A 15,011-nucleotide genomic window follows, 5' to 3' on the forward strand; every position below is an offset into this window, starting at 1 on the left:
ATTATCTAGCCTGCTGTCCAATCGCATCTTGAAAACCTCCAGTGACATAGACCCCACCGTGTTCCCAGGGAGGTTGTTCTATTGATGAATTGTTCTCACTGCAAAAAGTTTATTTCCTGTATCAAGATGAAACTTTTTTTGGTGCAACTTGTTGAACAGCGTGGGGCCCAATATTAGTCCCTGAGGACTCCACTGGAGACAGGCTGTCAGCCTAAGTAAAACCCCTCAATCACTGCCTCCTGCGAGTGACTGTGGACCAATTTCCCATCCATCTCACACATCACCCCCTTGGTCTGTATCTGGCCACTCCATCCAGGAGGAGGCTGTGGGAAAGAGAGTGAAACACTTTGCTTAAGTCCAGGTAAACAACATCCACTTATCCCCATCTAGGAGGAAAATGTTGCTTTGTTGTAGGTGATCAGGTTACACTGCCATGATTTGCCCTCGGTAAATCTCTGCTGGCTTTTCTCAGTCATCTGCTTCATTTGGTTTGTGACTTTCTAGAAGACTCTACAACTTCCCCAGGGACTGGAGTAGGAATGGTGGGCCTGTAATTCCCTGGGTCCTTGTTTGGGCCCTTCCTGTGGATAACTGGACACTTGCCCTCCTCCATTTGCCAAGGACACCCTCCCATGCCCACCAGTTTTCAAAGACTCCAGGCAGCAGCCCCGCACCAGCCTCACCCACTGCTCCGAACCCCCTCCTCGCTGCCGACAACAGCGTTTCCCCCCGCCTCGCACATCACCTCCCTCTCTTACTGCCACTCCTCGGCACCCATTTAGCAGCCACGCACCAGGGGAGGCTGGCGAGGGCGCCCTGCCCTAGCCCTGCAGCACTGGCTGGGGCAGAGCCTCAGCCCGCGGCCGGCCCTTGCGGCCCAAACCCCGGCTGGAGGGGGCGGGCTCCAGCCCCTCCCGGGCGACCAGCGGCCCTAAGATGGAGTCGCCACAGGGAAACTACATTTCCCGGCGTGCCCCGCGCGGCCGCCCGCCCCGCGCCGCCGGGAGGGGCAGCGGGGGCTGCTGGGAGTTAGAGTCTGCGCGGCCTGCGGCGGGGAGGCTGGGCCGGGCAGCCGGTGGGTGCGCGGGGTGCAGGCCTCGGCGGGGGCTGGAGCCCCGGGGGGAGCAGAAGGGGGTCTCTGGGCCCCGGTGGGATGCGGTGGTGCTGGGGCGGTGGGTGGGGGTACTCCAGCCTGCCGGCACTTCCGCGGAGTTTGGCAGAGGGGAGCCTGGCTCCTGGGAGAGGAGGGGGCGAGGAGCCAGCCTGGCTTCCTACAGGGTGGTGAGGAAAGGAGGTCTCGGAGCGCTGGGTGAGGCGGGCAGCCCCCGGGGGATGGTGCGGGCAGGGCCAGCTGCTGGGAGAAGTGCTGAGCTAGGTCCTCGCTTTTATCAGAAGGTCCTTGGGCTGCGAGTAAACCTTCCTCAAGGCAGGTCCTCTGCCTTTGGGGGTTGGTTATGTCTCTGCTACACGCCGCGAGATGCTCAGGAACTGGAAGCTTTGCCTGCGTTTGCCTTTGCAGGGCTGGCTCTGCAGTGCAGGGGGTCCCTGTGCGTAGCTGTTGTATCAGTTCTGCCGGGGTTTGCACAGAGGAGTGCTCAGAGCTGTGCTGGAATACTAGTTTTCTCGTTTTCCTGTGTGTTTTTTCTATGTGGGGCTGTCAGGCAAAGCCCCAGGAGTAGGTGTCAGCATCTGCTTGCTGATGATACTGGCCCAGCACTGGTCTGACAGCTTCGCTGTACTACTAGTTTCTTGTTTAGGATCAGTTGCAGTAATACTCAGTCACTAATAATACTGAGTTGTCAATACAACAAGCACTTTTGGGGCAACAGAGTTGAAACTGCCTGTCTCTTTTTGCTGTTTTGTTTGGGTTTTTTTGGTAGGTTGGCCTCCGTTCCTGTAGAGAAGCAGATGCCTCAGTGATTAATTCCCAGTTGCTGAAGATGTCATCAGGCCTTACAGAGGAACAAAAGAGAAGAATTGAAGAGAACCGCCAGAAGGCTTTGGCTAGGAGAGCAGAGAGACTAGCAGCCCAGAGAGGTGGGCAGGTGGGGACTGCTGGACATCAGGTGAAAGAACAGAGTCCAGGTAACTTGAAGGAAGAAAACAATCATGTCAGGTTTATTAACCAGCACCAACAGAATCCAAGCAGTCCCGTGCAGCAGAAGAGCAATCTTCAGAAAGATTATCATTGTTACACTGCAAATCAACAAATGGCTGGTTCACACAAAGAGAAACAAAGGAATTGTTCAGAGGACTCAGGACAAGGAAGTGGCATTAAGCAGTTCCCTACAACGATCCCAAATTCTCTGGGTTTTTCCCAAAAAGATTATGTGGATGTTGGTCATCAGGAACATGGACAACAAGCTTTAATTAATCTTGGTACATTCCAGGAGCCCAAATGCTACTCGGCTTTCACAAACCCCTCAGAGCCATCTCATTCTAGATTAATCAATAGCAGACACCCTGGTGGTAGTAAAGATTTACAAAGTCAGAACAAATCTGCCATAAAATATGTTTCACCACCAAGCAGCACCATCCCAACTGCTTCAGAAATGCTGATAAACACAAACAGACCAACAACAGAAAGAGAGGAGGGAGGTGGTGCCTCTCAGGCCAGTGGTAGGATGCAGAAGCTGACCAAGTTTGTTGGTGCAGGCTCTATCTCTGAAGCTGCCTCTTGCAAGAAAGCAAACAATGTTATAAAAGGAAAATGTGTGAAATATGGGGAAGACAGATTCCAGGTCGAAATAGGGTATAATGCTGAACTTATTGCTGTGTTTAAGAAGATACCAAGCAGAAGCTATGGTAAGAATCTGTTGTTAGCTGTTATTTCTGTTTTGTGTTGGATTGAAGTTTCAGCATCTGCTGGAATTTTAGTTGCTATATGTTCTTGGCAGTGCAACTGCATGTGTGGTATTAATGAGGGATTGGAAAGGTAAAGACAGATGAAGTTAGAAAGAAATTCTGGGCATAAGTAGCTTGAGCTTGGGTTCAGTCAGGAAATCATAAGCCCTGCTTTGTGAACAGAGAGCTCCAAGTAGTTTAGTGATGGCAGCTGGCCAGAGTATTTTGGGAGTGAAGGAAGATAAGTTAATCATAAATTGTTATGGGAAAATGGGTCACCAGCTCTAGTTCAGAGCTGATGAGCTGATTCTGTTAGCTGGGATACTGAGTGCAGTGGAGTTTTCACGTTTTGGCTTCCTTCCCATCTTTTCTCCCTGCCTTTGTTTGCTGTATTTTACTTCTGTTTTCCCTGATATGTTGCTACCCCCTGTGAATGGTTTCTGCATTCATCGTGTCTTAGTGTGGATGTGCCCTATGGCTTTTTTGGTACCATGTAGTTGTAAACTTGGGCATACTGTTTTTCAGATGTGTGTTGAGAAGTTTCCATGAGTAAATTGAATTCTCTCTTACCTCATATGAACATTCCACTGTACCACATTTTGCTACCCCAAATGATTCATATTCTGCCTGTTTTAGATCCTACTATAAAAAAATGGAATTTCAGCCTGGAAGATTACAGCAGTTTCAGTAAGTAAATGTTCATTGATAACGAAGAATCCAAACCTTGACCCCCTTCTCCTGCCTTCCATAGTTTTTGTTTGTTATTGTCTGGAGTAATAAAAGTAGTGTTACTCAATGCGTATCTTTTAGGCATCTAGCTCATAACATATAACATTTTCTGACAATTTGTAGTTGATTAGAAATAACAATTTTCTGTGTAATCTAAAAGCCAACCATAGGTTTAACTATTTCTGCTGTTGCTGAAATTTCTAGCAACCAATGAGCTAGATAATAGGAAAAATATCTGCCATGCAGGTACTTGATACGAATCTGTATTGTGAACTGGGTTCCACTAGCTAATGCTTCATTGCTAGATCTGGTTGTATATTTTCTTTTTAAACAGCTCCCTTTTTTTTTTTTCTTTATTTTTTACAATTTTTTCTGCTAATTTTGGGTGTTGGAAAAGGAAAAAGGGTAATTCTCTCGGGCTCAAAATGGATTTGCCTTTTTTTTTTTTTTTAACAAGGATGGTTTTATCTTTTTCCTCTCCTGTCATTTTGTTCTGGAAAGACTGAGAGGTGATAGAGGCAAACACTTCAGGTAAGCTTTTCAAAAGCACATTGTATTGAGGCAAGTGATAAATCACTATTGATTTCAGTGGGAACAGAATTAGGCCTGTGTTGAGCACTTTGAAAAACCCACAGTTGAGTGCTGGTATTTTAGCTTCCCATGTGGGTTGCCACACATTTATAATTTAAATGCTGCTGGTTTGTTTGAAGTGTATCAAGTACAGATGAGAGCAGAGTCTCTGCACCAAGGAGCTTGCAAATGAAGAGGATGGCTTTTAGAAATGAGGCTTTTTTCCTTAAAGCTATCAAATATATGAGTTCTCTGTGAAAAGTTTGTGTTGACAAGTGAAGACCGTATATGATCAACATTGGGTAACAATATCAGGGGAAAAAGGAACTGACTTTTAAAGGCCTTTATTTAAGTCTTATAAATGTAAAAACAGTTATTTTAAAACTTCCAACTGTTAATTTTGTTCTTTGGAATGATGTCCTGTATAATGTTTCTTTGTTCTATAAATTAAACATGCAGTCAAGCCTAGAAACAGATGTTGACATAAAAGTGTAAAATACATTTTTTTTTGTTTATTTCAGTTTTAGTTGTAGAGGTGAGATCTACCTATGCAATGCTAAAAGAGTAGCATCTCAAAATCTTTTGCTTGGTGCATTGTGAGGCGAAAGTCTAAATTGGTGGTTTCCTAGTCCTCTGCTTGAAAAATTACTGTCACTTGATGCTCTTAAACATTTTCCTTAGAGTAGAAATCTCAAATGTTTGGCTTTATTCTGGAAGGTACTTATTTTAAAATAAAGTTGGATAAAATCCAAATGGTTTATTTATTAACTGGTTAGGAAGAAAGTGTCTGAATTTCTTACTCCCTTTTCAAGTCTTAAATGCTGAACTTATTTTTTATATGTTTTTGCTGCATATCAGTGAGCTGGACTATTTAGAAAGAAGCAGAGTGAATCATGATGTGCAGCTCACTGCTTAAAGGACTAGACTCCCCTGGATTTACTCTAAACAGCTACTGGGTAGGGGAGGTTGACTCTCTCTGTAAATACATGGTGGCAGAATGTGCTCAGTGATCCCCTGCACTTGAGTCTGATGGACTTGAGATGTTAATGAATCCGTGTGTCACTGTAGTACCTATGAGTTGGAGTTTCGTGGATGAGCTTCTTTATTTTGGTGCTGTAAAAATACAAGAAAAAATGGTTTGTGTTGTTTAACCATCATGGGTCAACTGTAATAATAAAAGCAACATGTGGATATAGGTTAGCAGAGACAGACAGGCAAAAGTGGAATGTTTATTGGATAGCTATGGTCTCAGGCTAACAGCTGTAAAAGGCAGTGTCCCTTCTCTCCCTGTGCCCAGGCATCATGACGGAGGTGGTTGCCAGTGATTAGTGGGACAGGAGTGCAGATGGCTGGGGGGAAGTAAAATTGTAACTGTAAGACACAGTAAAGGGTGCTAATCTTAAACTGTAACAAAGGAAATTCAGGGGTCTGGACTAGATTACTTCCTGTTAGCCTTCCTACAGTATTGTGCATGTACATCGTTCTGCCTAAATGAGATTGTTTATCAGGAGGCAGATATGTTTAGATCTTTCTCCTTTGCTGTTTGCAGAAGCACCTTCCCTTTTTTTCAGCCACATACTGTTGATCACCATGTCCCTGTCCCTCCAACTTTATAAGTGATAATGCTGGATGGCTGTGTGCAGTTTACTGCTGAATGTGGTTCTGTAGATTGGTTGCCTTGGCCTAGTGAGCCACATTTTGGGATTTGTGACCAAGAGGGAGCCTAATCCAGTTCATCTACTGTCATGTGTTCCCTCTACCCCTGCTGTATTCTCTGTGGAAAATCGCACCAACCTCTCTCTGTTTTTTGTCCCTATGAGTAAAAGCAGGGAATCATTATTCCTTTTGAACTTGAAGGTGCATGGTTGGTTTGTCATCCTCTTGCCTCTTCTCTTCCCAAAGCATCCTGTACATCTTTAGTTTACCTGTGTTCTTCGTGATTAATTTTTTTTCTGTGTCTCATACTTTTCTCCTTAGTGGAAGCAGCAAATCAACTTCCGTCAGTCATTCTGGTACCACTGGGAGGAGAAAATGCAGTTGGCTTGGCATCAGGCTCTCATTTTGTTGGCAGCAGGGCTGATGTGAAATCCCTCTTGAAGATGTGTAGCAACTGGAAGAAACCTACAGCCCTTGTCAAAGGGAAGTGTGTGTTGATCTCTCGCTTGCGGTTTGAAGTTGATATTGGGTATTCTGCAGAGGTGATTGGAGTGTTCAAACAGATGGATTCCAGAAATTATGGTGAGTCTCTGATTGATTCTGCTTTATTCTAATGATGTTGGGACTGCTCTTGGAGTGCTCTGAATGTTTCAGAGGAGAGATGTTGTGAGTGTACATCCCTCTGAAAGAGCTTGAGAGGTTGAAAATCTTTGAAGATTTTGAGAGCTCCTGTAGTTCTGGTGTAGTGCTGTATGTGTGTCCTGCACTTGACTCTGCACCAGGGCATGTCCTCTTCTGGGCCTGTTAATGTTAGCCAGGACCTAACCATGATTGCATTTACTGTTGAGATGGGATGTGCTGATAATTTGTGAGGAGTATGGAGATGGTGCAGAAGATCTTGTCTTTATTATCAAATGCAGTTGGAGAGTCTAATTTCTTCTGCTTTACTGTGGTGTATAATGGCTGCAACTGGCTGAGCAGATGGAGTTTACCAGCAGTATTACAGATGTATTGGAAGTAACTGGAATTGTAGAGCACTTTTTATGTTGACATTCAGATTTCAATGGTAAATATCAGCTTTTCCCACTTGTAGTGTGCGAAATGAGGCAGAGGTGAGGTACCTGCATAGTGTTGCAGCAGGTCAGTGACAGAGAGGGGAACAAATCCCAGAGCTCTTGTTTTTTGGCAGGACCCCACCTGGCTCGTTATGTCTTCTTCAGCTGACTGATTTCACTCTACCTTCCCTGGAAGTTGTAGGCAGGTGCTACCAGGGATAAACCTTCCAGACAAGTCTGGCATTCATGTTACATTCTAAGTATTGATTAATTGGTGAATTTTCTCTCTACTGTCCTGAGCATATTATCTGTAGGGCACAGAGGGTACAATTGAAAGTGATTGTGTTACTGACTGAAGTCAGTTTGTTGGTCAAAAAATCCACATTCTTTATCCCTCCCTGTAGGGAAGAAAAAGTGGTTGCCAGAATCTTTGGGCAGGTAGATTAATTACAATGGTTCATTAGGGGAGCTGACTGTGTCCTGATCCGATGATACCACCACTTCTAGATGTGTGCTCATACTTTTAAATCATCTTCAAATTGTTTGCTTAACGTGAAAACAAACAGAGAACTGATTGCTGGACAAGGTAAGAATTTAAAAGCAGTTCTGAAATGTAGAGGATGTGGATGGATAGCCATGTTCATAAGGACAAAGAATTCACTTGTAAAAAAGAAATTTATGACAGTGTTTAACTATTGCAGATATGAACACCAGAAAGTGGAGTTTCCTGCTACAGGACTATCCCAAACTGAGTGAGTAGCTGTATTTTCCTGGCTAGGATTATTTTCTTGGGAAGCAAATTAATTCTAACTTAATTTCTTGGGCTAAGCCATTTCACTCTGGGGGGATAAGTTGCTAATTAACCATGAAGCAGGTGTCATCTTGTTTTGTCAGACATTTACATTGTTTGCTTAACTCAAAAATTTATAAATGCATGCTATTATTCATGGCAGTCCTTTAGGGGCCTATTGGGAGGGTGGCTCTTTTTTGTCAGATTCTGCACTGAATTTCTGTGCCATTTCTTAAAGCACATGGATGTATTTGCTATCATAAAGTTATCTTTATTGCTTGTAACGTCAGTAGCTCTACTTGAACTAAGAAGTTGCAGGATTTCTATGTTCCCACTTGCCAAATATGAAGAGGTCAGCATGGTGGCTGGCAAGTCTTCCTGTCCTTACAGAAATTCTGTCATACTGACCCATTTTATCTGTGCTTCCCTTATCCTCAGTACCAGCCTACCTTGATCTCTTTTGAGTGTATGTCAATTCATAAACTGGCACAGCCACCCCTTGCTTAGAAAATGAACGTGTATCAGGCTGTTTCACTTCCAGTGATTTGAGTTTTGTGCAGGGTGCTGTGATATTTCATTTCACACACAGTCAGTTTTGTTTTTCAGGATGGAGCGCTAGGTTTTTGAGTCAGCTGATGATTTCTGTACCAACCAGTTCATCCACAGTTACAGTCTAGGTGCTGTCCAGCTGATTGTGTTCAGCCTCATGTGTTACTGCTGGTGTTAATGACTGTGCAGACAGCACAGTCATTAAGTTTTTGTCACTGTTAAGTTTTTGGTTGATGTATGAGGCAGGTTAGAATTCAAATTGCTTTCATAGCTGAGATGATTTTGAGGGAAACTAGTAGAGCTGTTTGTTTGTCTTGCAGATCTGCTTAAAGCAGAGGCATTCTTCTTGAAGCAGGATTTCATATTAACTAGAGTGTTTCAGTGTTGGTTGATGAATGCTTAAAAGAAAGCTTAGCAAAAAAATCTTTTTTGAGAGAGCATGTTTTCCCTTGCAAGTGGAATCTAAGCACATAATGCTGCTATAATGTTTATTTATTGGTATAAGTTGACTGGTATGCCAGTCCTAGCATGATGTTTCTGTGTAATACTGGTGCAACTGACTATTGAACTGAATTGTAGATCTGTGGTTTCTTGTGTGTTGTCTTGTTGGTTGTTTTTTTTTAAATGGATGCCACTTTGCAGGATAATCCAGTCTCAGCAGCATGGTTCTAATGCATCTGTGTCTTCATTTTTTATGTTAACTTTGTAGAGTGCTCTGGGATGAATAGCATTTTGCAAGCCCTAAGTATTATAATTATTTATCATCCTGGTTGGCCTGCTGTATTTGCCTTGGTACTTGTGTGAGGGTATGTGACTGTGGCATTTGATTGGGGTAAGCTTCAGAAAGATCATAAGCAAGGTGCTCTACACATATTCTAAAAAAAATGTGACTGTTCCAGAGCTGGGATGCTGTTGCTCAGTGTTTCTCTAGCATGGGCTCCTGCTTCCACAGGATACCAAAGTATGTTTAATAATTGAGTATCTGGATGCTCCTATGATGCATGTCTGCATAACATCAGTAATGGTTGTAGGGGTGAAAGCCACGTAGTAGGGCCTTGTAGGAATGCCAGATCTTGAAAACGAGTGAGTGTGTCGTGGTGGAGGCTATTGTGAAACTCCAGAATTGGGATGCTGACAGGCCCTGATTTCAGTAAGAGCCGATGATCTCCCACGATTTGCTGAAAGGGCCTTTTGTACATGTAAAGGGCCTGATCCTGTAGCACATGTTAGGCAGTCTGAGTGAACACATCATCTCCCAGTCTGACTCTCTTAGCCATGCTGGCTGGCAGTCATATACATCACATGGAGTATTCAGAATCCCACAGATTTGAGGAAGGAAAAAAAAAAAAAAAAGAAGAAAATCTGTAAATGTTCTTGGAGGGTGTAATTTGTTGAGGGCATTTGAGGCTTCTAGCACGTGCCTTTTTGAGGAATGGCATTTGCTTTGTGCCTGTTCATTTACCTAAGTCAAAATTAAAAAAAAGAAAATAAATTTAAAAGGCTGGTTGCCGTTTCCAGCAGAGATATCTGTTAGCTGGGAACTGTTTATAGAGGTTAATGTCTCTTTGCCTAGTTGCTCAGTCATCTTTATATAAAGGTCACTTCAGTAAAAAATGTCTGTTGGATGAGTCATGCTGGTGGCAGATATATCTTAATCACTCTCCCAGCTCATGTACAGAACAATAGCAACAGAATTATCAGTGAGCAAATTGTAGCAATTATGCTAACACATAGCTCAGTTTGTGAGTGTAATAACAAGCTTGTGCTGTACTTCGGGTGGAGAGAGTTCCTGCTATTGAAGAAGTATAAATTAAACTGGAGAGTTTGGAAAGTTTGGTCATTGCCCAACCACAAATGGAAATCTTTTCATATGTATATTTCTTGGAATTGCTTTTCCCTTTCATATGGCAGGGGTCCATCCTGCTGCTTTCCTCTTGGAGATAACTGAAATAAGAATACCTAATTGAATTCTGGAGGTGCATTTACTGCTGGTATAGTGAGTTCTTATTTCAGTTATTTTTGCAAACAGAGTTGTTTTATGTCTTCCTGTCTTCCTTCTTCATATGCAAACCAGCTACTAAACACAAAAGTTTTCTCCTGCAATAAGGGATCTGTGCACATGCATTTGTGTTCCTAGCATAGAGGTGTCTTTTGTTTCTTAGTCAGTGCTCAAAGATGTATTATTAAACGTGTTTTCCTGGTCCCAGCTCACTGCATGTTTTAAATTAGTGTTTGCTTTCATATAAATTTACTGTTGGATTAAAAAGAAACTTCTCCATCTTGGGATGGTGTAGAGAGGCTGCTGGATGGGACTGAAAGAAGGAGGGGAATTGCTCAGACACTTTGCTTCATGTGATGCATCGATTGAAAAGATGAAGGCCCTGGAGTCTTTGCATAATGGAGCTTGGGCATCTCTTTAGTTTGACTGGGAAGGTTTTGTGCTGCAGATGCAGTTCAGGGGCTTCATGGATGAAACAACACTAGTGGTGGAGGGACTCAGGTGGCTGCCAGTGGTCTGGTTCTGGCCCACAAGCTATTTCTGTCCAGGAGAACAGCAGTGGACATGAGCTGAGCAGGGAGAAGCTGTTGGTACCATGTCCCTGAACAATGGCTGTCATCAGATATCTGCTGATGCTGGTAACAAGAGTGGTTCCTCAGAGTCTTGATGTGCTTTCTGTTTTCTTACCCAAACATGTTAAGCCAGGGTTGATAAAGTGGGAGTCAGACAAAACTATGTGAATTTGGGGAACAGGAGGAGAAGCGAATTTTTAAAACTGAAGATGAATGATACTCTTTATGATACTCAGGTAACATGTCTTGGGTCAGTCTTGATCACTCGGCAATAGTGGAGACCTCAGAGGTGTGTTTAATGCAGAATCCCAAGGTCAATATAAAGATGTCTCTACCTTCTGGTCTTCAGGAGCCCTTTTTTCAAATCCATACTTCTTTTTGTGAGTAAGATGTGCCCTGAGCTGTCCTCAGTGTGAATAATTCAGCTCCAGCTGTATTAGCAATCATCTCTGAATGATGGCATTAGACTTTCATTTTTTTTATAACCAAGTCTAAAAACAAGGGGAGGAGATGTGATTCATCATGTGGTTCTAAAATAGACTTTAGGGAAGAGGCCAGGCCAACACCTGGGCATGATGCAGTCCTTTCTTCAGCTGGTTCAGTACAGGAAATAATATTGTTGATTAGGTCAAGGGTTGTGCCCTGACATTCATTAGGTAAGTTGTCCTGCCTGTTCTGATAATAAAGTGCTTTGTTCTTTGCAGTGAAAGTGTTACAGAGCCTTGTGTCAGTAGAAGTGGAGCCACTGCCTGCAGCAGTAATACAGACCTTTGCTGCTCAAATACAGAGATCTACGTCGGAGACAGACATTCCTGATGCTGACCTTTCTGTAGTGGACTCCAAAATTGTGACGAGCCTCATGCCCTTTCAGCGGGAAGGTGTGAAGTATGTCCTTTTTGCATGCTGTTAAGAGCTAGTCCTTGCCTACAGTTGTGTCCTTTTATATTGCTGCCCAGGCTGCATTCTCTTCCACGGAGGTTTCCACATTTCGCTATTGTCTTTAGGCTGTTACACGCTGGCACCGTGGGCTCTTGGTTGTTTGGAATGGTATGGTTTATTTTGTTGGGGGTTTTTTTGTGGGTTGTTTTTTTTGAGTGACACATTTGTTTCCAGCTAGAATTCTTCATTATGAGTCAGGAGGAAAGTAGCATTTTGCTAGTCTCACAAAATTGTTCAAATGGTACATCTCTGATCTCTGTCTTGTGATATGTGCCTAATTGTCATATGATTATTTTTATTACTATTTTGTAAGGTCATGTTTTTTCTTTTTCTCAAGTACATGTCTTTTTTTCTGTTGTGCTTTATTTTTTTTTTTAAATATTAAGTACATATGGCAAGGTGCCAGGAAATGGTACCCGGAGAAAGATTTAAAATTTACTAATTGTATGTAGAGGTAAACTTTTAAATGTCCTTGTCCCCATCATATATGGTCATTAGTTGTTGACTTCAAGATGCAATCCAGCAAAGTCTGTACTTATTGGTGTTAAAATGGCATTGCTGTTAATAACGTTTTCTTAGCTCAGCCAGGATGAACTCTGGGACAGAATGTGAGTGATATTATGGAAAGAGCATGCTTTGAGAGGTTTGCAAGAGTTGCTCACTTTTGTTAAGATAAAGGAAGAAGATCCAGGTTTATTGGAAAACCCAGATCACTTCCAGGTGATCCATGTCATAGTCTTGTTGATAAGTTGTGCTCATCTTGGCTGCCAGGACAGATAGTAACCTATTTATGACTCTTACTTGTTTCTCCTTTCTGTTTCTCCCAGTTTTGCAATTTTAAGAAATGGGCGTTTGCTTCTTGCGGATGACATGGGCTTGGGCAAGACCATCCAGGCCATCTGCATCGCTGCCTATTACCAGCAGGAATGGCCCTTGCTCGTGGTGACTCCTTCTTCCGTGAGGTTTACATGGGCAGAGGTACTGTGAGTGCAGATGGTCCCTAGAGGCTACGTGTGGTGGTTATGCTGTGTTGCACTCTGTACAAGTTAAAATTTTGAAAAGATGTGTATTAAGTGGAAGAAATGGAAATTTTTTTACTCATTTACAAACTTGGAGTTTGTAAATGGAATTGCTTGGCATTAACTGTTTGCTATATTCCTATTTTCTTTTACTGGCCACTTGTCTTTTTGTGATCCAGCTGTTCTGTTGGAAAGGGGGAGAGAAAATATCTCCACTGACCCCCTGTTAACTTTATTCCTGCAAGTCAGCTGGCTCCAAGGGGGTATTTTACTCATCAAATTCTGGGGATTCTCTGCTCTGTTCAGGAGGTCCTATTATTATCATTAAATGTGTGTCATAATAAGTTTTTGGCCTGTCCACTGTATGCTGCTCATTCCTCTTGAGTCCTGTGTTTCTGTTCAGCAGAAGCCCAAGAAAGCTTGTGTGGTTGGGAAATGTATCTTCAAATAAATCACTGTCCTGTACACTGGGGCTGTTGGGTGGCTATAGGCTAGTGAAATGTTCACTGCAGGGGGAAAGTCAAGCCAAGGTTTTGGGTGAGTAATTTCATACCTGAGTAGGAGAGGATGGGAGTTTATTTTTCCCTGGAATGTTGCATTGATGAGAAGTGTATTGGTTGGGATTTGCTGGTTTTGTGCTGTAATTAGGCTTGTGTTTTCATGTCCAGTAGTGTAACAAAACTTGGATGACAAGAAAATAATATTCTTTACTGAACAAGGGAGTGGTGCTGATCATATTTGGTCTTTCAGAGGCCTGTAAGTCTTTCAAAGGTCTGGGTCAACACCTAACCTGAATCCATGGCTTCTTGGGGATACCTTCTGGGAATAGTTTGGGGCCTGCTTCCTGAAGGTACTGGGCACCTGCAGCTAAATTCCTACATCCTGCTTCAAGTGATTTAAGCAATATGGTTGTTTTTTTTTTTTAGAATGCTTGAATCTATCTTCCTTCCCCTACTACCAGCTCCCCAGGAGGCTGTTGTGGGAGATATTTTGTTAGGACATTTGCTTTAGAATGATGTGTTGCTTTGTGAGTATGTGAAGGGTGCGGGTCTGAGAAGAATAGTCAGAGAAAGTGGAAGAAGTTGGATTTTATTGTGGTCTGTAATCTACTCAGTTCATACTTGCACAGATGTATTTTACTGTCATGGTAGAAGCTTTTGTGGTGTCTCTGGAGCTGAATGGTCAGACATTGTCTTCATCTCAGAGTTTTAGCATTTTATTTTGGCTTTCTGGGCTCAGACCAGAGAGTGCCTTTATATTCAAGCTACCATAGGAAGCTAGTGGGAAGATGCAGAGTACTCTCAGGTGAGAATGCAGCCATCTGCATCTGGAGTTCAGCATTGAAGCTTAAATACTCATGGTCAGGGCAGTTTCAAAGCATTTCTTGTGGATAAAGGGTCTCAAGTGAGAAATATTGGATCAATTTTATGGTGTGAATTAGTCATGTGCCCTTTATAACAGGAGAGGGCACTACAGCCAGAAGCTTCCAGATACTTTCCCACTGCTGCTACTTTTGTCTATGTTTTGGCTTAGCATCAGCCACATTTTTTTGGCTGGGATCTAACCTGGCCTGCGTGTTGGTCCATTTAGGTTCTGGTGCTTAAGGTAAGTGATAAAAGATAGTTCATGTTGGTTTCTCACATACTGAGAAATGTGAGAAGCTCTTATTTAACCCCTCGGGCTGCTGCATGTGGTTGCTGAACAGAGGAGAGCAGTGATACTTGGGGGACTTCAGAAGCGAAGGCCTAAAGACAGAGATTCTACTTCTCATGCCTGCTCCTTGGATGCATTTTTCTAAGTACCAGATCCTGATTGCTAAAACCCCAGCCAGTTCTCTGCAGAGCAGCATCAGCAGAACTCAAATGTTGTGGAGAGGTTGGTGTCATTTGGGACACAATTACAAGGGAATTGGTGGGTGTTCACTAGCTAGCAGATGGGTTTGGAGGAGGATATCTTGCTCTGGTGTGTGGAGGATTTCAGGAGGTTGATTTGAATGACTATCACCACATGTACTTCAGCTGCTGTCATAGAGCAGCTGGTGTGTTTTCAACTTGATCTTTTAATTTTGTTTGTTTTTTTTTCTTTTTGTTTGGTTGGGTTTTTTTTTTTTTTTGGTTGGTTGGTTGGTTTTTGTAGACTTCCTGAGGAGAGGTAGTGGAAGAGTTCTTGTTGATCTGGACGAGTTGTACTTCATCCTGACTGTGGAGCAAGCATTGCTGTAGTGAGAGATGTTTACTGCTTTAGAAGTTTGTTTCACAGCTTGAGGTTTCCTGTTCAGTGGGGAAATGA

General features: G+C 43.0%; 1 protein-coding gene across 5 annotated transcripts in view; it reads left to right on the forward strand.

Annotated features, from left to right (window-relative positions):
- The first annotated feature begins 1,008 nt into the window (after nucleotides 1-1,008).
- SMARCAL1 (SWI/SNF related, matrix associated, actin dependent regulator of chromatin, subfamily a like 1) overlaps nucleotides 1,009-15,011 on the forward strand; it is a 33,997-nt gene continuing 19,994 nt past the window's right edge. For 3 of the 5 annotated variants that reach the window (XR_007889936.1, XR_007889937.1, XR_007889938.1), the window contains exons 1-7: nucleotides 1,665-2,805; nucleotides 3,481-3,531; nucleotides 6,121-6,381; nucleotides 7,556-7,606; nucleotides 11,469-11,642; nucleotides 11,721-11,811; nucleotides 12,531-12,681. Coding sequence is in view for 2 of the 5 variants with exons in the window: in XM_051623872.1 (XP_051479832.1) it covers nucleotides 1,941-2,805; nucleotides 3,481-3,531; nucleotides 6,121-6,381; nucleotides 7,556-7,606; nucleotides 11,469-11,642; nucleotides 11,721-11,811; nucleotides 12,531-12,681 (1,644 nt within the window). In the remaining 3 variants the exon portion in view is untranslated. Of the gene's footprint in view, nucleotides 1,076-1,664; nucleotides 2,806-3,480; nucleotides 3,532-6,120; nucleotides 6,382-7,555; nucleotides 7,607-11,468; nucleotides 11,650-11,720; nucleotides 11,812-12,530; nucleotides 12,682-15,011 lie in introns of those variants that run through there. The other 2 variants (XM_051623872.1, XM_051623873.1) reach the window with 2 other exon arrangements.

This window comes from Apus apus, chromosome 6, assembly GCF_020740795.1.
Source record: "Apus apus isolate bApuApu2 chromosome 6, bApuApu2.pri.cur, whole genome shotgun sequence".
NCBI classification, from domain to species: domain Eukaryota; kingdom Metazoa; phylum Chordata; class Aves; order Apodiformes; family Apodidae; genus Apus; species Apus apus.